At 48.0% G+C, this 17,745-nt stretch overlaps 1 protein-coding gene across 3 annotated transcripts; it reads right to left on the bottom strand.

The window, feature by feature from the left end:
- Positions 1-979: 979 nt before the first annotated feature.
- Positions 980-16,259, bottom strand: LOC133260396 (serine protease 40-like). Of its 3 annotated transcripts, none has more exons than XM_061438703.1 (5): positions 16,044-16,259; positions 15,103-15,265; positions 12,605-12,879; positions 10,903-11,069; positions 980-1,491 (listed from the first exon to the last, which is right to left on the bottom strand). In XM_061438703.1, the coding sequence occupies exons 1-5, from the start codon at positions 16,249-16,251 to the stop codon at positions 1,381-1,383; spliced, it is 924 nt and encodes a 307-aa protein (XP_061294687.1). In that variant the 5' UTR covers positions 16,252-16,259; the 3' UTR covers positions 980-1,380. The 3 variants fall into 3 exon arrangements, with proteins under 3 accessions (XP_061294687.1, XP_061294686.1, XP_061294688.1); XM_061438702.1 differs by lacking the exon at positions 980-1,491 and adding an exon at positions 5,570-6,032 and having other exon boundaries at positions 16,044-16,257; XM_061438704.1 differs by lacking the exon at positions 980-1,491 and adding an exon at positions 10,053-10,223.
- Between the last annotated feature and the right edge of the window lie 1,486 nt (positions 16,260-17,745).

Below are 17,745 nucleotides of genomic sequence, written 5' to 3'. Positions count from 1 at the left end.
CTATGGTTTTTCCAGTAGTCATGTACAGATGTGAGAGTTAGACCATAAAGAAGGTTGAGAGTTAAAGAATTGATGCTTTTGAATTGTGCTGCTGGAGAAGACTCTTGAGAGTCCCTTGGGCAGCAAGGAGATCAAACCAGTAAATCCTAAAGGAAATTAACCCTGAATATTTATTGGAAGGACTGATGCTGAAGCTGAAGCTCCAATACTTTGGTCACCTGATAGGAAGAGTTGACTTACTGAAAAGACCTTGGTGCTGGGAAAGATTGAGGGCAGGAGGATAAGGGGGCAACAGAGAGTGAGGTGGTTGGATGGCATCACCGACTCAATGGACATGAATTTGAGCAAATTCTGGGTGACAGTGAAGGACAGGGAAGCCTGGTGTTCAGAAGTCCATGGGGTCACAAAGATTTGGACATGACTTAGCAGCTGAACAACAATAAAAGTTATTCCTATAATTATTTTGACTTTGTTCTTTTCTGTGGTTCCTTTGTCTTGGGTCTTATTGTTAATAGTATTTTCTTATATCCATAAAGATATTCATTATGCCTATTAAACATTTTTAATCTGTCTTTTCCAACAAGTCTATTTCAAATACAGTAAGGCCCCTATGTATGAATGAGTTACATTCTGAGAGCATGTTCATAAGTCCAATTTGTTTGTAAGTACAACAAAGCCTAGGTACCCAACTGACACAATCGGCTACATCATAACTACAACAGGTTTATAATGTGCTTAGTTGCTCAGTTGTGTCCAACTCCTTGTGACCCCATGAACTGCAGCTTGCCAGGCTCCTCTGTCCATGGGGATTCTCCAGGCAAGAATATTGGAGTGGGCTGCCATTTCCTCCTCCAGGAGATCTTCCCAGACCAGGGATAGAACCAAGGTCTCCTGCATTGCAGGTGGATTCTTTGCTGTCTGAGCCACCAAGGAAGCCAGGTTTATAATAATACTTTTCACAAAAATAGTACATTAAAAATCACGAAAAAAAGAAAACATTTTTTAATCTTACAGTACAGTACCTTGAAAAGTACAGTGGTATACAGTACAACAGCTGGCAGACAGGTTGGCATCTAGTGAACAGGCAATAAGTGTTACTGACTGGAGGGGGGACAGGTTGGCCGATGGTAGAGGTGAAGGATTGTCCGTAACAGGAGACAATTGCACATGAGTGCAATCTCACTCATGCCTGACATTGATGGCACAGGTTCTGGTTCCTTGCTGGATTCAATTCTATCTACCCTCTTGAAAAAAATGATCCAGTGATACCTAGGTAGAAGCTCTTTTTTTCTTGTCATAGATGACATGGTAGTCCTGGGTTGCATTCTAAACAGCTGCTGCAACCTTCATGTAGCATTCTACATTCGGATCCTGCACCTCTCACACTAATGGTGCCTCCTCAAATAAATAAAATCCCCTTGCCATTTCCTGCATCATGAATCTCTTCAGTTCTTCAGTTACCTCTTCTTTTTGTCTCTCTTCATCCTTTCTCTGGTCAAGTACACAAAAGCACAACCACTTGTAGAGAATGCACACACCAGACACATGAACTAACTTACGTGATTGGACACGTAAACACACATTCACATCATTGAAAGTTCGTGACTTGAAGGTTCGTCTGTAGTGGACTTTTTGTAACCTATAACATGCAGTCTGTTGTGTTTCTCATGTGGCAGTCACATTCAGTGTGTAGCTGTGTGAACACGTGAGCTATTCCCCATGGTTAACAGCTACTCTGTCACTCTGGAACAGTGCACTGGAGAAGGACTGAGGTCCTAATGAGTTTAAGGAGAAGGGAGGGTGTCCCTAGAGCAGAGGGCCCCAGGCACCAAAGGGTCACTCTTACGCTTTCCTCAGTACTGGCTCTACTAGTCAGCTCCTATAGTCAGGGCTTCAACTGAAAGCCTTAGAAGAAATTTCTATGGAAGGATCAAGTCTCCCTAGTAGCAATGTCTCTGTCTTTGGGGGTAGAAGTAAGGGGATGGAGAGCAAAATCTCAAAGGTGGATGGTGGGACCTACACTCCTATTGACGTGGCCACCCTGAAGCACAGTGGCACCAGAGGAAGGTTATGCAGCATTTATCGTGAGGATGTGTGTGGGGTGTAGGAGCAGAGCATGTGGAGAGAGGCACTCTTCAAGTCAATCCTCTCACCTCCTTCCTTTATCCCCACCAGCTACAGATCACTCCAATTTCTCTGGTTTTTCTCTTGATTTAGGTTTCCGAAATCTACATTTTCTTGTCACCTCCCCAGTTCATCCAGGGTTGATTCTGGGGTGAGAGCCAGAAGCCTGTGGGAAGCTCCTGCTGGCACGGCTGGTGAAACCCACCTCAAGGGCCTTTCCCAGCCTGTCCCCCAGACCCAGAGTCAATTATCCTTACAGATCTGCCTTCCACTCTGCTCTCAGTTTTATTTGGGATCTTTCTTTGTCACTGACCAGAGGGAATTCTGAGCCACATTTGGGACAGTCAGTCCTGAGAGAGTCAGGGCCTGAAGAGTCTGTGAGAGGCCTTCAGTGAGAGGAGAACAGAGGTTTCCAAGCACTCTCCAGATGTCAGGGCTGGAATTCCTGTTCCACTATTGACCACTCAGGTGCCACAGACACATTACTTACCCAGGCTAAGCCTTGTGTCCTTAACTATAAAAAGTTGAAAGGTTGTTGCTGAGCCATGAAAGATGCCAGGATTCTTGGCCTCCAGAGGAGAGGATTTCAATCTGGGGCCAGTGATGACCACGCAGAGCTTTTGTGTGATAAAGTTTTATTGAAGTATAAAAGAGACAGAGAAAGCTTCTGACATAGACATCAGAAAGGGGCAGAAAGAGTGTTCCCCTGCTAGTCTTTGGTAGGAAGTTATATATCTACTGCTGCTGCTGCTGCTAAGTCGCTTCAGTTGTGTCCGACTCTGTGCGACCCCATAGACAGCAGCCCATCAGGCTCCCCCGTCCCTGGGATTCTCCAGGCAAGAACACTGGAGTGGGTTGCCATGTCCTTCTCCAATGCATGAAAGTGAAAAGGGAAAGTGAAGTCGCTCAGTCGTGTCTGACTCTAGCGACCCCATGGACTGCAGCCCACCAGGCTCCTCTGTCCATGGGATTTTCCAGGCAAGAGTACTGGAGTGGGGTGCCAGCGCCTTTTCCGTATAGCAGGCTGCTAATTAGAGAAAAGAAATGTCTCAAAACTCAGAGAGTGAGACCAGGCCCCTCACCCACAACATGCATTTTGAGAGAACACTGGCACAAGGTGAGCCATCCCGGCCATAAAATGATTGACATGAATGCTGACGAAGAAAGGCAGGTTTCTAAGCAAATACACAGTCTCATTAACATAGCTTAAGAGAACATTTGCATGAGTAAAGCACACTGGTTTGTCAAGGCAGTTCTGAGTCTCAGGCAGAACCAACTTGAAGAAAGACAGAGTCTAAGGTAAATACATAGTTCATTAACACAGCTTAAGAAAAACATTTCCATAAGAAAAAAGCATTGGTTAGCTCAAGGTTTGAGAAAAGTTAAATGTAAGTGGAACCAGGTGTCTTCATGGCAGCAAAGAATTTTAAAAGAAACATCCTTTTAATTTTGTATGAGAAGGGAAAAAAGTCTGACTTGTAGTTTGTTTCCTCCTGCCTTGAGAGAGAGAGAGAGAGAGAGAGAGAGAGAAAGAAATCTGACACTTGCAGCCTATTTCCTCCATTTGGAGACCCCTAGCCTTCCTGCCTGTTACCCTCTCAAAGTGACCAAACCTAGATAAATAATACTGTTGACTAAAAAGATGCACAATATGTGAGTTGCAAGTTAAATGATGTAGCCTGGGAGACAGTACCTCAGATAGCTCTGAGAGACTGCTCCAAAGAGGCAATGGAGAAAGGTAAACATATAAGATTTTGGTGAAGGGGGCATTCAATGCAATCAAGCACTTACTTTGCAAAAGGTTTTCTGCTAGTCAAGAGGAGCTGATGTCACCATGAAGGGATTTGGTGTTTTTCTAGATATGAAGAGATGCAAGGATTAAGGATCATAAAATCAGTTCCTGAAAATATCTAACTATCTGAAGACCTGTTCCACTAGTTTCCCTGGAGCACAGAGTGCCTCACTCTCCATCCTGAATTCCCCTCAGTAGGTGTTCAGCAGCAGCAGCAGCACAGGCTTCAATCTCCTCAGGGGCAGATGGCAAATGCTGTTGTTGTTGTTGTTTAGTTGTTGACAAAGGCTCTTGGCAAGTGCCAACTGGTAGTTGACAATACTGAGCATTGAACCTGATTCCAGGTAATAGGGAGGTGGGCTGGGATTGGGGTTTTGACTTTTCAGGTCTCCAGAGTGTCCAGATAATGTTTTTTAATCCCCTGAATTGGGGACCCAGGGAGCTTCAGAGAGAAGCAGTCACATCTCTCCATGCTCCAAACACAAACATGCTGTTGGACAGAAGTTTCCATGTTTGAGAAATCCAGCACAGCCAGCATGAGGCCTCTGTGCATTGAAAGAAAGGGACGTTTCCCAGGACCGTGGGTGGGACTGTGGGTGGTTGAGACGGCAGATCTCACCTGACCTCACTTGCATCTCGGTCCCAGCAGCCCTGCTCTGCTATCTATAACTTAGCCCACTGTCAGGGAGGTCTTTCTCACTTCCAGACACTTCTGAACTGGGAACAAAATCTGTGTTAGTGGAAGCAAGATTCTGGTGACCATGTGTGTGTGACTTCACCTGCTGTCACATGTTGGCAAGGGGGCAGGGCTATTTGGGTGACAACGGGTTTGGAAAGAATTTTCACAGACCACCTGATGGCACTTTGGACACAGTGGACTTGCAATGAATAGGGCTCTTCCCTGATCAACAAGGGTCCAGGCCGGGGGCTGTGGTTGTTCCTCTGAGAGCTCTGCTAACTGACTAAAATTCTGTGACCCAGATGTGCTTGCCAGGCACAGCTCAGGACATGGCTTATGGGCTTGGGGGTGGGCCACCAAGTCCTGGGTCAGCCCAACCTCAACCACTGCAGGGAACTGCAAGTCTACAGGGGGTTGGAGGTTGGGCCTCTGGAGACCATCAGAGGACAGGGCTGTGGGAACAGGGAAAACAGGCTGGAGCTGAGCCATGGAAGAGAGCTCTGACTGCTGACATGAGCCTGGTGGCCAAGGTCTCTTGCTCTTTACTTCAAATCAAGCCTTTCAAACACAGCCTCAGTGGCCTATCAGCTCAGGGAAGATCTTACACCTCTAGAGTGACTGCTATGCTGACTCTCAGTGATCTGCAGGCCCTGGGGCGTAACGTTTTGCCCCTGAGCTGTGCCAGCTCTTCTAGAAGACTCCTTGAGGAGGATTCAGCTCCAGATGAAGATCATCCACCTCTAGAGTGACTGCTATGCTGACTCTCCATGATCTGCAGGCCCTGGGGAGTAACGCTTTGTCCCTGAGCCCTGCCAGCTCTTTTGGTAGACTCACCAAGGGGTATTCAGCTCCAGATGTCCTGCCAGTCACTCAGTGCCCCTGTCTTTTCCCATCTCTGCCCACGGAGGAGCTCAAAGCACATTTGGGGTGGGGGTATAAGGTGGTTCTGATGACTCAGAAACAAGAGCAGAAGCTTCTTCCATTATTTTTATTTTATCAGGCTTGGAGCAGAGTCAGATTTAGGGAGGACTCAGAGTTGAACACATTTAAGTACAGCCAGTTGGCAAAAACGCAGATGGGCTTCTCAGAAGAGAGCCAGGGGGCCCCAGGTGTCTGTCAGAGCCCCATTGTCCAGAGGAAAATCAGCAGCAGGAGGAAGGTTTGTGAAGCCACAAGGACTAGGAAGTTCCTGGGCTTGTGGACATTGCCCAGAGAATTAAAGCTGAACAGAGCAGGAGGTTTCTCCTCAGGAGGAGCAGTTGAAGGGTCAGGATTGGGCGAGCTTTTCTGCTTCTCAGTGATCCATTGGTTGAAGTAGGAGACTTTGGTGAAGATGCCGGGGCCTATGGGCTTCTCACAGGGTGTGCTAAAGCTGGCCAGCCCCATCAGATACCAGGTGTCATTTAATTTGCAGACGAGGGGTCCCCCAGAATCGCCCTGAGGAAAGAGAGGGCATGAGTCATGCGGACCAACACGGAGATGGACAGGCATTGTTCAGAAAGTGTGAGGAGAACACAGTGGAGTTTAGAAGGCCTCATGGCTAGATGGGAATATGAGTGAGTTGTTATCAGAATTACATGGGCAGTTTGAAAGGTCCAGACACAGGGTTCCCACTGTAAACCGTCTAGATCAAAATCTCAAGGATGAGGCCTTAGAGCTCATTTCATATCTACAAGAAGAAACAGGGGCACCCCAGGCTCAGGATGTGAGTCCTCTTCCCTCCCAACTCCATGTGAGAGAAGGTACCCTCTAATGTTCTGAAGACTGGCTGTGGCAGGCCTGGAAGCTGCCAACTACCTGCTCAGCCTAGCACTGCATCCCAACCATCATTTTTGTTGTTCAGTCACTAAGTCATGTCCCACTCTTTGTGAGCCCCACAGACTGCAGCCTGCCAGGCTTCCCTGTCCGTCACTATCTCCTGGAGTTTACTCAGACTCATGTCTTTTGAGTCGGTGACACCTTCCAACCATCTCAAGCTCAATCATACCCTTCTCCTCCTGCCCTCAATCTTTCTCACTGTCAGGGTCTTTTCCGATGAGTCAGCTCTTTGCATCATGTGGCCAAATTATTGGACCTTCAACTTTAGCATTAGTCCTTCCAATGAATATTCAGGGATGATTTCCTTAAGAATTGACTTGCTCTCCAAGGGACTCTGAAGTGTCTTTTCCAGCACTACTTTCAAAAGCATGAATTCTTTGTCCCTCAGCCTTTTCTATGGTCCAAATCTCACATCTGTACATGACCAATGGAGAAACCAAAGCCAGCTTGTTCACTGTCCTCTTTCACCCTCATCAAGCGGCTCTTTAGTTCAGCTTCATTTTTTGCCTTTACAGTGGTATCACCTGCTTATCTGAGGTTGTTAATAGTGGCAATCTTGATTCCAGCTTGTGATTCATCCAGCCTGGCGTTTCACATGATGTATTCTGCATACAAGTTAAACAAGCAGGGTGACAATTTACAGCCTTGATGTATTCCTTTCCTAATTTTGAACCAGTCCGTTGTTCCATGTTCTGTTCTATGTTCTGTTCCATGTTCTGTTCTAACTATTGCTTCTTGACCTGCATATAGGTTTCTCAGGAGACAGGTAAGGTGATCTGGTAGTCCCATCTCTTTAAGAATTTTCCAGTTTGTTGTGATCCACACCGTCAAAGGCTTTATTGCAGTCAGTAAAGTATATGTTTTTCTGGAATTCCCTTTTTCTATGATCCAACAGATGTTGGCAATTTGATCTCTGGTTCCTCTGCCTTTTCTAAATCCAGCTTGAACATCTGGAAGTTCACGGTTCATGTACTGTTGAAGCCTGGCTTGGAGAATTTTCAACATTACTTTGCTAGTGTGTGAGATGAGTGCAATTGTGTGGTAGTTTGGCATTGCCTTTCTTTGGGATTGGAATGAAAACTGACCTTTTCCAGTCCTGTGGTCACTGCTGAGTTTTCCATATTTGCTGGCATATTGAGTGCAACACTTAAACAGCATCATCTTGAAGTTCTTGGTTCATGTACTGTTGAAGCCTAGCTTGAAGGATTTTGAGCATTGTTTGCTAGCCTATGAAATGAGCACGTTTTCCAAATTAGCTGGCATATAGAGTGCCAGCAAACAGCATCATTTTTTAGGGTTTGAAATATCTCAGCTGGAATTCCATCACATCTACATCTAACTGTGTTCATAGTGATGCTTCCTAAGGCCCACTTGACTTCTCACTCCAGGATGTCTGCCTCTAGGTGAGTGATCACACCATCATGGTTATCCAGATCATTAAGACCTTTTTTGTACAGTTCTTCTGTGTATTTTTTCACCTCTTCTTAATCTCTTCTGCTTTTGTTAGGTCCTCTCCATTTCTGTCCTTTATTGTGCGCATCTTTGCAGGATATGTTCCCTTGGTATTTCCAATTTTGTTGAAGAGATCTCTAGTCTTTCTCATTCTATTGCTTTCCTCTATTTCTTTGCATTATTCACTTAAGAAGGCTTTCTTTTCTCTCCTAGATATTCTTTGGAACTCTACATTCAATTGGGTATATCTTTCCCTTTCTGCTTTGCCTTTTTTTTCCCCTTTCTTCACCTAATTTTGAGGCCTCCTCAGACAGTCATTTTGCCTTCTTGCATTTCTTTTTCACAGGAGGCGAATTTACACATAGACATCACCAGATGGTCAATACTTAAACCATATAGATTACATTCTCTGCAGCCACAGATGGAAAAGCTCTGTACAGTCAGCAAAAGCAAAACCTGGAGCTGATGCTGGCCCACATCATTAGCTCCTTATTGCAAAATTGAGGCTTAAATTGAAGAAACTAGGGAAAACTACTAGGCCATTCAGGTATGACTTAAATACCTTATGATTATACAATCGAGGTGAAGAATAGACTCAAGGGATTGGATCTGGTAGACAGAGTGCAAGAATAACTATGGACAGGTTTGTGATATTGTACAGGAAGTAGTGATCCGAACCATTCCACCCGAGCTTTTAGATTTGATTTACTATGGTTTCTAGTTTTTCCTCAGTTTCTTGGTTAAACTTCTTTAGAAAATGCCAAACTGCTAGATGTGCTCAGAGGAAAAGAGGTGAGGCCTATGGCGAGGCTGGCAGGATGGCTGGCAGTTTTCATTCCAATCCCAAAGAAAGGCAATGCCAAAGAATGTTCAACTTTGAGTGTGGGATGCCAAGACAGGAAGTCACCTGCCACCATGGGGCACAATGTTTCCATCTCACAGGGCAAAAAGTGGGACCAAGGAAACACAGCACGCCTCCGCCCTTCTGTATTCAGCACGTGTGTTTATCCAGAAGATGAACAGCATGCTCCGCACGTGGGAGACAGGGTGATGATGCATGACGCGACGCGGACAGCACGTTCTCCATGGCTGCAGGCTCGGAGGTGACACGGAAGCGCCCAGAGGAGGGTCTGCAGAGAGCTCCTCTAAGCTAAGACTGCAGAGATGGGCAAGGCCTGACTCTGTGAGATGCAGGCAGAGGTGGCCTAGAGTGGCAAGCTCTGCCCCCAGCTCATCAGCCAGGAGCTGGAGGTGAAGGGAACACTGGAGGACACCCAGCAGGGAGGTGATGTGGCCTAAACTGGATTCTAAATGGATGGTAGGTTGGTTCTGGGGCTGGGTAGAACAGTCAATGGGAGGCCACGAAACCGCAGGGACACAATGAGGACATGACAGTGGCAGCAAAGGTAACAAAGATATGCAAGAAATGGTTGAGACTCAGAATCTGCCATACTGAGACTCTTCCTCTCTATCTACGGAAAGAATGGAGCAAGGCAAGAAAAGCAGGATGAGGATGAGTGCTAAGGGGTGGTTCCTTGGTGGGCTGGTGTCGGGAGGAGGAGAAAGGGAGCAGGAGACACCGGAGGGGCCACCCTTAGAATCTGATGAAAAATGCTGCAGGCTGCACTGCTGAGTGGGTGTGGGAGGAAGTCTGATAGCGACAAGAAGCCCCAACAAGGCTGAGACCTTTGGTTATCTTGATAAAAGCAGTGTGGGGGAATGGCAGGTGCTGATGTTTGATGAAGTGAGCTGAGGTGAGAAAGAGAAGTGAGCAAGCAAGAGAGGGCAAGTGCAGACATCCTGCGACGAGCTCTGCTGGGAAGGCAGGCAGAGAATTAGGGCAGTGGGAAGAGGAGAGAAGGGTCATGTGGCATGTTTGAAAATGGCAGTGTGTTTCTGAGACAGAGAAAGCACTAGAAAGAAGGTGTGGGAGGAGAGGAGAATGTGCGAGGAAGCTGGTGGGGGCACAGCCTCAGAGAAGGACATGGTTCTTCTAAGGCTGACGTTGGCCATCCTCTGGCCTCTTCCCTTGCTGAACCTCAGTTCCCCCATCATAAACTAGAAGCACTGCACGGAGTGGGAGAAGGCATTGACAGAGCACACAAGCACTGCTGGACTCACAGCCCACAATTCAGTTTGAAATGAGGGCTAAATACTTGGGTAGATACTACAGAAAGGCAATACACATATGAAAAAGACCTTGCCTTCATTATTCATCAGAGAAACACAAACTAAAAATACTCGCAATGGTTAAACCCAAAACGTGGACAGTGTGAAGTCCTGGCGGCCAACTGGAGCAGCCATTGTTGGTGGGAGTGCAAGTGTGTCCAAGCAGGGTGGAAGGCTGGTCTCCAGTATCTAGGAGAGATGAACATGTGCACATTTTATGGTGCGGTAATTCTATCCCTAGCATTATGCCCAACTAAAATATGAACCCTTGAACATTCAAACACATGCACAAGGATGCCATCTGCAAGGGTCTCAAGCAGAAACTACCCAAGTGCCATCAACACGAGAATGGAAAAAGAAAACGATGGTATATTCACACAACACTAAGCAGGTAACGCTGCACAGCAGTATGACACATAACAGAAACTCCACACAGGACAAACAGAACTCACACACAGAATGGTGACTGAAGGGGGCTGAAAGCGTGCCCTGCGAGATTCCATTTATGTCCTGACAAACATTTATGTCCATTTACGCCAAGGCTACTCTGGGGTAAAAGGAAGGGGTATGAGGAAGCCCATTTGGATGCTGGTTACTTGAATGTGTCAATTTCTAAAAGACACATCCAATGATACACTTGTAAAGTATGCCCTTTTCTATGTATTCTAGCCTTCAACAAAGCTTCTAAAAGTTATAAAGGAAATGGAAGGAATGGACCAGCACCCTTTGAGGGCTTCTGTGCTTCAGCTCTGATGCATCAGGCTGGGGTGGGCCTGGGAAGAGGAAGTCACGGACTGGGAAAGGGCTCAGAGAAGACAGGAGAGGGGACAGAAGCCGCAGGAGAGGAGAAGCAGCCCGTGTCACTTACTCGGCAGACAGACTTTCCTGCGAGGAAGTCTGCAGCGCACAACATGCCGTCCTGTATAGCAATTGTTTGGTTGATCGTTTCTGGCGGTTTCAAAATCGATTCACAAAATGAATTATCCAAAAAGCCAACCCGTGCTTCCTGCAGTGTTCTGGGAGTAGGTAGGAGCTCTGCAGGTGAAGGGAGAGGGGTTCAGACGTGGGGTGGACCCTGAGAGAGACACTAGCTCGCTCCCTAACCTTCCTGCTAATAGAGATGCTGCCAGTTCTAGTTGCCAGGATTGGGGAAGCCTTCAGTGAAGATGAGGGGGAAGGATACCTTGCAGATGAAACAGCAAATGTGAGGAGCCCATGGTGGGGAGGATGAGGAGGGAAGTCATTGTGGCTGCAGTGGGTACACTAGGGGGTGAAAAAGATAAGGCAATATCATAGCCGACGAGTCTGGAGCAAGCAGGGCCTCCTCACCAGGATGTGGAGCTTGGACTTCATTCTAAGCACACTAGGAAACCACAGAAGGGTCTGCTTATCTTTAAAATACAAGTAATCTGGCTGCCCTGTGGAAACAGAAGCGGAGGCATAAAGGGTGGAAGCTGGGTCCTGGCTTGGCCAAGGCATGGCAGTGCCTCGTGGTGCTTAGGCGGCTTGACAAACGAGGCATGGGTCTGCCTCTTAGAGGAGCGCATGTCTAGGGACACTGTCCATGCGGGCGCTACTTCTACATCTTGTCCACAGACCGGAGGCACTCTCCTGTGGCAGCACAGTGTGCTCCTATGCAGTGCTTGCCCTGTGTGCCTCACATGTCACAGGGCTGGCACAGGCCCAGCAACTGTACCCAGCAGAGGGTACGGAGAGGGAAGGACAGTTGACAGCTGGGAATCTCTTCAGTGTCAGCTGCTCCCTGTCCTGGTGGCTGCTCCAGCCTGTGACTTCCCTTCATGTCCCAACACCTACTGTCTTATCTGTCTTGGAGAATCTTTCTTGCTTTGCCAGTGGTCCTTACCAAGTGACAGCCCATCCCAGGAGATGTCTTTGGAAATGGAGAGTTGGCTGTTCTCATGATGAGGCATTGTGACTGACGTTTGTGGCCAGGGGCAGGGATGCTGGCACTGGCCTGCACAGCAAACAAAGTCCTGCCCAAATGACTCCACTGAAATATGGTCTGCCAAACCATGACCCTACAAATCACGTCAAATTTACATTCCGCATTTTTTCACTCAATGTTATTATTTTTCTGAATCAAAGGCATTCACTCTAGCGCAAAATTCTCTCAGTCTAAAAATAAGCATGCCCAGCAAGCTGGCAGAATGGGTAAGCTTCACTTGAGTTAAAGGATGAGGGACATGAGATTCATTGATGTAAATGTTCTTAAGCCTTAAATGCTCCAACTTAACCTCCCTGGCCAGAAAGCAGGCCCACCTTCATTTCCTTACTGCTGCCCAAGCACCTCTACCTGCAGTGGAAGGTCAAGAGGTGTCCTGAAGGGGCTTGCCCAAACAGGACCAGGGAGTCAAGTTGGAATCCTGAGTAGCTGAGTCAAAGAGCTCAAGATCCTGGTTTCGAAATTAGAGATACTCAGGCTGTTTTGAACCATGGGCTGAAGGAAACTTGAAGCATGAGAAGGGCTGGAAGGGCCCCGCAGTGGTTACTGCAGTCCCCTCTCCCCCTCCTCAACCCTGGCTGTTTATGCCTGCCCTGCCCCCACTCACCTTGGTCATTGACCATCCCCCAGCCGGTTATCCAGCAGAGGATAAGATCGAGCAACTGGATATTAACTTCCGGGAGGCAGACGGTGCGGATCGAGTCAGAAAACTTTGCAGGCCGATACAGCTGCAAGAGAGTTATGTCACTCTCCTGGTAGTAGCGTTTGTTATAGTCAGCGTGGATGAAGAGTCGGTACACTGCTGCCAACTGACTGTAGGAAGTAGGTTTTTCTAGTTGATAGTACCCCAGCAAGATTTTGTAGTCAGATGGCTTATGGGACCTGTTGTGGGAGGCTTAGTTACTACCCATATCCTCTGAGTGCTGGCCCATCATCCTTACCCTGGCTGCCTACCTCCCATCCCCTCCTCCTGGTGACACACCACCACTATTCCAAAGGATTCTTCCTCCTCCTTTCCTAATATTGAGGTAGGTTTGATTGCTGTCCATAGCCTCAGGATATTTGTCCTCTGAAAGTTTCTGATGGCTTATCCAGCATGTAATAGAATCAAAGGAGCAGAGAGTCTTTGTGCTGGAAAGAAACTTTGGATACACATCAAACTGTAACCCTTCAGTTTAGATGAGCAGTCCCTTGGATACAAGAAGGTTAAACCAGTCAGTCCAAAAGGAAATCAACCCTGAATATTCACGGGAAGGACTGATGTTAAAGCTGAAGCTCGAATAATTTGGCTACCAGGTACAAAGAGCTGACTCATTGGAAAAGACCCTGATGCTGGGAAAGATTGAGGGTAGCAGCAGAAGGGAATAACAGAGGATGAGATATTTGGATGGCATCACCAACTCAATGGACATGAGTTTGAGCAAGCTCTGGGAGATAGTGAAGGATAGGGAAGACTGGCATGCTGCAGTACATGGGTCCCAAAGAGTTGGACATGACTTAGTGCCTGAACAACAAACCGCACCCCCTACAGTTTGGATCAGCAGATACTTGGCTCATTCCCAGCTCTGACCAGAACACTTGGAAGTTCCCAGGGCCAGAAGTGATTCTCAGATTTCTCAGCCCAGAATGATGCATCCCTCTCCTGCCCAGTCCTCACACACTGTTTTCTCTACAGGCTGGTCCTCCTCTGTTGACAGGCACTCAACAAGTCTTTGAACAAATAAAGGAGTTCATGGAACTGAACTTCTCCTTGCTGTTGGAACATGAGCAACTTTATACCCATATGTCCTGTTTAGACTGTCTCCCTAACCAAACTCCTCCTACAAGGCCCCTCCAACTTCAAGCCCCTCATCTGACAGCACCCACAGACTTCCCTTAACAGTGGTTCAAGATCTACTTTCTTGCACATTCTGGCCTCCCATCCTGTATCACAGGAGTTGGGCTTGTGTCTCACTTTCCTGGTAGGATCAGAAACTTCAAGATGGGCTTTGCATCTCCAGTTCCGCCTCACTGGACCTCACATGGGGCCTGGCACCTAGGGGTGCTGAATGAATAAACAGAACCAAAGTAGAATCTCAAAGCCAGCTGATGCCAGCAGCTCTAGACTCCTGACTTGGAGGGTGACACTTTCCACCTGCTCCAGGTACCCATCAAGCCCAGGATGCACCTGAGGAGCAGCTCACTCTCTTGACTGCCCTGTCCCATTTCTCTGGACAGAGGCCATCTGCTTTATGCATCACTCTTCCTGTGGGGATGGTGGGGACCACAGCTCCTCTTAGACACATGCTTCAACAAAAGTGACAAGAAGAGCTGGATTCCAAGATGCCTCCAGAAAGAAACTTGCCAGTCTGTGGAAGTGGTCAGGACCCAGGGAAGCCTCTAGCAATTGCGCTGAAGATGGCCTGTGGATCGCCTGGTTGGAAGAAGGCAAAATGTTTGTCCACACCAGGACTTGATGGATGCCCGCAGCTCTGGCAAGCCTTGGGACTATGGTTCTAATACAGAGCCTGAAGCTTGTGCCTTGCATGTGACCAGAGACACTACACATCCACTGCTATTTTCACAAAAAGAAGGTAAAGCCAAGATCTTGTGGACTCTCTAGACCCGGGCAAGATGTAGAAATCAGAGTCCTTGTTGAGTGGGAACAATATCTAACTCTTAAGTTCAGGGAAGATAAAGAATAGATTGGAGGCACTTAAAATGGAAGTAAAGTCTACTTCCTAGTATTTACTGATCATCACAGAGTTAATTTTCATTTAGCTATTTAACATGCATTACATGCAGCTGAGATAATGACAGCATCTTGGCAAGTACCACCAGAGTATGAAGGGGTGTCCCCAGAGGGAGAATGAGGCAAACAGCCCCTGTCCTGGGATTCAGACAGTCAGGAAACTGGAGTCTGGTGAGGATCAAGGATGGCCTTCCAGGGAGAGGGGACTTCGGAGTCAAAGGCAGGGGCAACCGCACACACAGAAACCCTGGGTGGCAGCAAAACATGATCAAAGCCTAAGAAAGAAAGACTAGGACAGCCTTCATCCCCTTCTGTCCTGCCCATCTGTGCTCCCTCCCCATCCCACCCAGCAGCAGGCTGTGGGGAAGACGTACATTTGGAAGCAGTGGGCAGCTGAGATCACCCAGTAGTCACTGATGAGGGAAGCTCCACAGATAAACATACCCTGGTAGAGAAGACCTGCTTGCCAAGGCCAGCGTTTGTCAACTGTATTCTTGCCACCAATGATCTTCCCAGTTACGGCAGTCTTCCCACATGCTGTAGAGACAGTCCCAGCCATGAGGCCTCTGTGTTATGGACGCCAACTTTGGTGCCTCCAAAGGTCAGTATCCATAGGACCCAGGCCACCACAGCCCATCCTCCCGCTTCAAGCTGGAAAATCCAAGAGCCAGGGTGAAAGGATTTGGCTCACATGACAAAAAGCCACCTAACTTCACTGGTGATGGTGCTGCTCTGGAAGCAGCCTGTAGATCCGGAGGGGGCAAGAAGGGAGGCAGGTGCAGAGGTGTTTATCAGCACACTAGCCAGGGCAGAGGTCCAGGTCGGGCAGTGGTCCAGACACTTTCCCAGACCTAGTTCACCTAACTAGCACACTGCTTTTGAAGTCCCAGAAACTGAAGCCTTCCAGGGTGATGCCACTGAGACGAAGTGGTGGCATCTCTTCTCACCCATCCTCATATTCTAGAGAGACTAGGGCCAAACAGAACATGCTCTGCTTGACAGTTCTCTCTCTGAAGCGGTACTTCCTCATTCTCCAAATGAAGAGAGTATGGGGGCCAACAAGGACAGGAAGTGCAGGCCGCTGGTCCTTGGACAGAGGACAATTGAAATCTAGCAGGAAGACCGAGCAGGGAAGTGGGCTATCACTTCCTCCACCTCTCATGCCCCACAGAGACTCAGGGACTCCAGAAACCAGGGGGCAGGTACAGGTCCTAACTGTCTACTGTCAGGGATGAGATGGGAACAGCGGGGAGCAGAGGGAGGGGACACATGAGGGCAAGCAACCTTGACCCCCTTCACCCTCCTGCTTACTCACATGACACGGCAGACACTGGTGGTCCATCTGTGGTCCCAGCCACCTTGGTGTGCGGCAGGAGTGAGTGCAGGCAGAGCAGGACAACAGCTAGCATGCAGGCTACCTTCCAGCCTGGCCCTAAGCCCTCGGCTGCCGTGATATCCATCCGGCCGGTCCTGCATCTGCGATCTGACTGAGCTGACCTCGGCTCGCGTGGGCCCCAGGGCATGCTGGGAAACCGTCTCCTTGTGCGGGCCACGCCCATGACCTGGACCGGACAGCAGGCACGCGGTTGGAGAAGCAGCCTGCCATGGGTGTCTGGAGGTCGTAGCCCCTGGTCCCTGGACGGTAGTCATCGCTGGGAGTCCCTAGCTTGATGGGGGGCAGCAGAGGGCACATGGAGAAGGCAATGGCACCCCACTCCAGTACTCTTGCCTGGAAAATCCCATGGATGGAGGAGCCTGGTGGGCTGCAGTCCATGGGGTCGCTAAGAGTTGGACACGACTGAGCGACTTCACTTTGACTTCTCACTTGCATGCATTGGAGAAGGAAATGGCAACCCACTTCAGTGTTCTTGCCTAGAGAATCCCAGGGACGGGGCTGCCGTCTATGGGGTCGCGCAGAGTCGGACACGACTGAAGCGACTTAGCAGCAGCAGCAGAGGGCACATAGGATCCCTCTCCAGTGACCCCATTTAGCTGGGGAGTCATCATGACAGCTATGGCAATATGCCAAGGAATATATACTAATGCTCAAAGGAATATGTACTATGAATATACACAAGGAATAGATACTAAAGCTCAGAGGAATATATACTGGGAATATATACAAGGAATATATACCAATGCTCAAAGGTCAGGTGCTTCTATAAGTGTCATCAAATGTGGCCAACTTGCTTTCAAGATCCAGTGGATTTTGCACTCATCTGTTCCTCCATCTCCCACTCCCCATGTGATCAGGTCAGGGCCACCACAGGTAATATCCCTTTCTTAATCTCACTTGGTATTATACAACATGACATAATCATGGGATGGATAATCACAGGTCTTTCCCCACCCAGCAAGAGAGAATTATACAAGAGTATGAGTCTTTAGGGGGTCCAACCGCTGACCTCTAATGACTAATGCCCTTCTCAAATGCCTAATCATTCACTGCGCCTCAAGGTTCCCAAGAGTCTCATTCTGTTAAACTTGAAATTTGAAGTCTCATCTGTTGGAGGATGTCATCAAAAGGATATAATCACAAGTTGACCCTGGAGCTGAACCTGGGCAAATGGAAGCTCCTCACCGCTCCCCTGTTCTTGAAATGTAGATTCTGCCTACTGTGGGTCTGCTCCAAGGATGCAGCCCTGAGGGAGTAAGGTGTTGGTGAGACCATCTGGACAGTTTATATGACTGAACCAGGTTAAGATCTCCATATAATCTAAGACTCTCTCGAGAAGGTGCCCTGTGCCTTCACCCTCCTCGAGAGGGTGCCCGGTGCCTTTGTGAGAGACGCAAGTCCTGTGTCAAGAACTTTATTGTTTTTCTGTGTAAACCAGGGAGTATCAGCTTCTCTCTCTCTTTCACTTTCTTATTGTCACCTCCGGACTGCCAGGTCCCAGTCCATTAAAGGACCCCAACAATTGTGGAGGCTTATCATGGCCTTTTTTTTTTTTTTTTTTTTTACAGAAAGTAACACGTGTTTGCACTGGGATAGTTCTATATGGTTGCTTCCTGTAGTA

This window comes from Bos javanicus, chromosome 14, assembly GCF_032452875.1.
Source record: "Bos javanicus breed banteng chromosome 14, ARS-OSU_banteng_1.0, whole genome shotgun sequence".
Classification (NCBI taxonomy): domain Eukaryota; kingdom Metazoa; phylum Chordata; class Mammalia; order Artiodactyla; family Bovidae; genus Bos; species Bos javanicus.
The sequence above is the reverse complement of the archived record's forward strand: the minus strand, read 5'-3'. Positions and strand labels throughout refer to the sequence as shown.

Coding starts and splice junctions, on each gene's coding strand:
- LOC133260396 (XM_061438702.1), bottom strand. CDS start 16,251: ATGCCCTGGGGCCCACGCGAGCCGAGGTCAGCTCAGTCAGATCGCAGA. Junction 12,880..15,102: donor GCTGCCCACTGCTTCCAAAT/GTACGTCTTCCC, acceptor CTCCCACAACAG/GTCCCATAAGCCATCTGACT. Junction 11,070..12,604: donor GGGGATGGTCAATGACCAAG/GTGAGTGGGGGC, acceptor CTTCACCTGCAG/AGCTCCTACCTACTCCCAGA.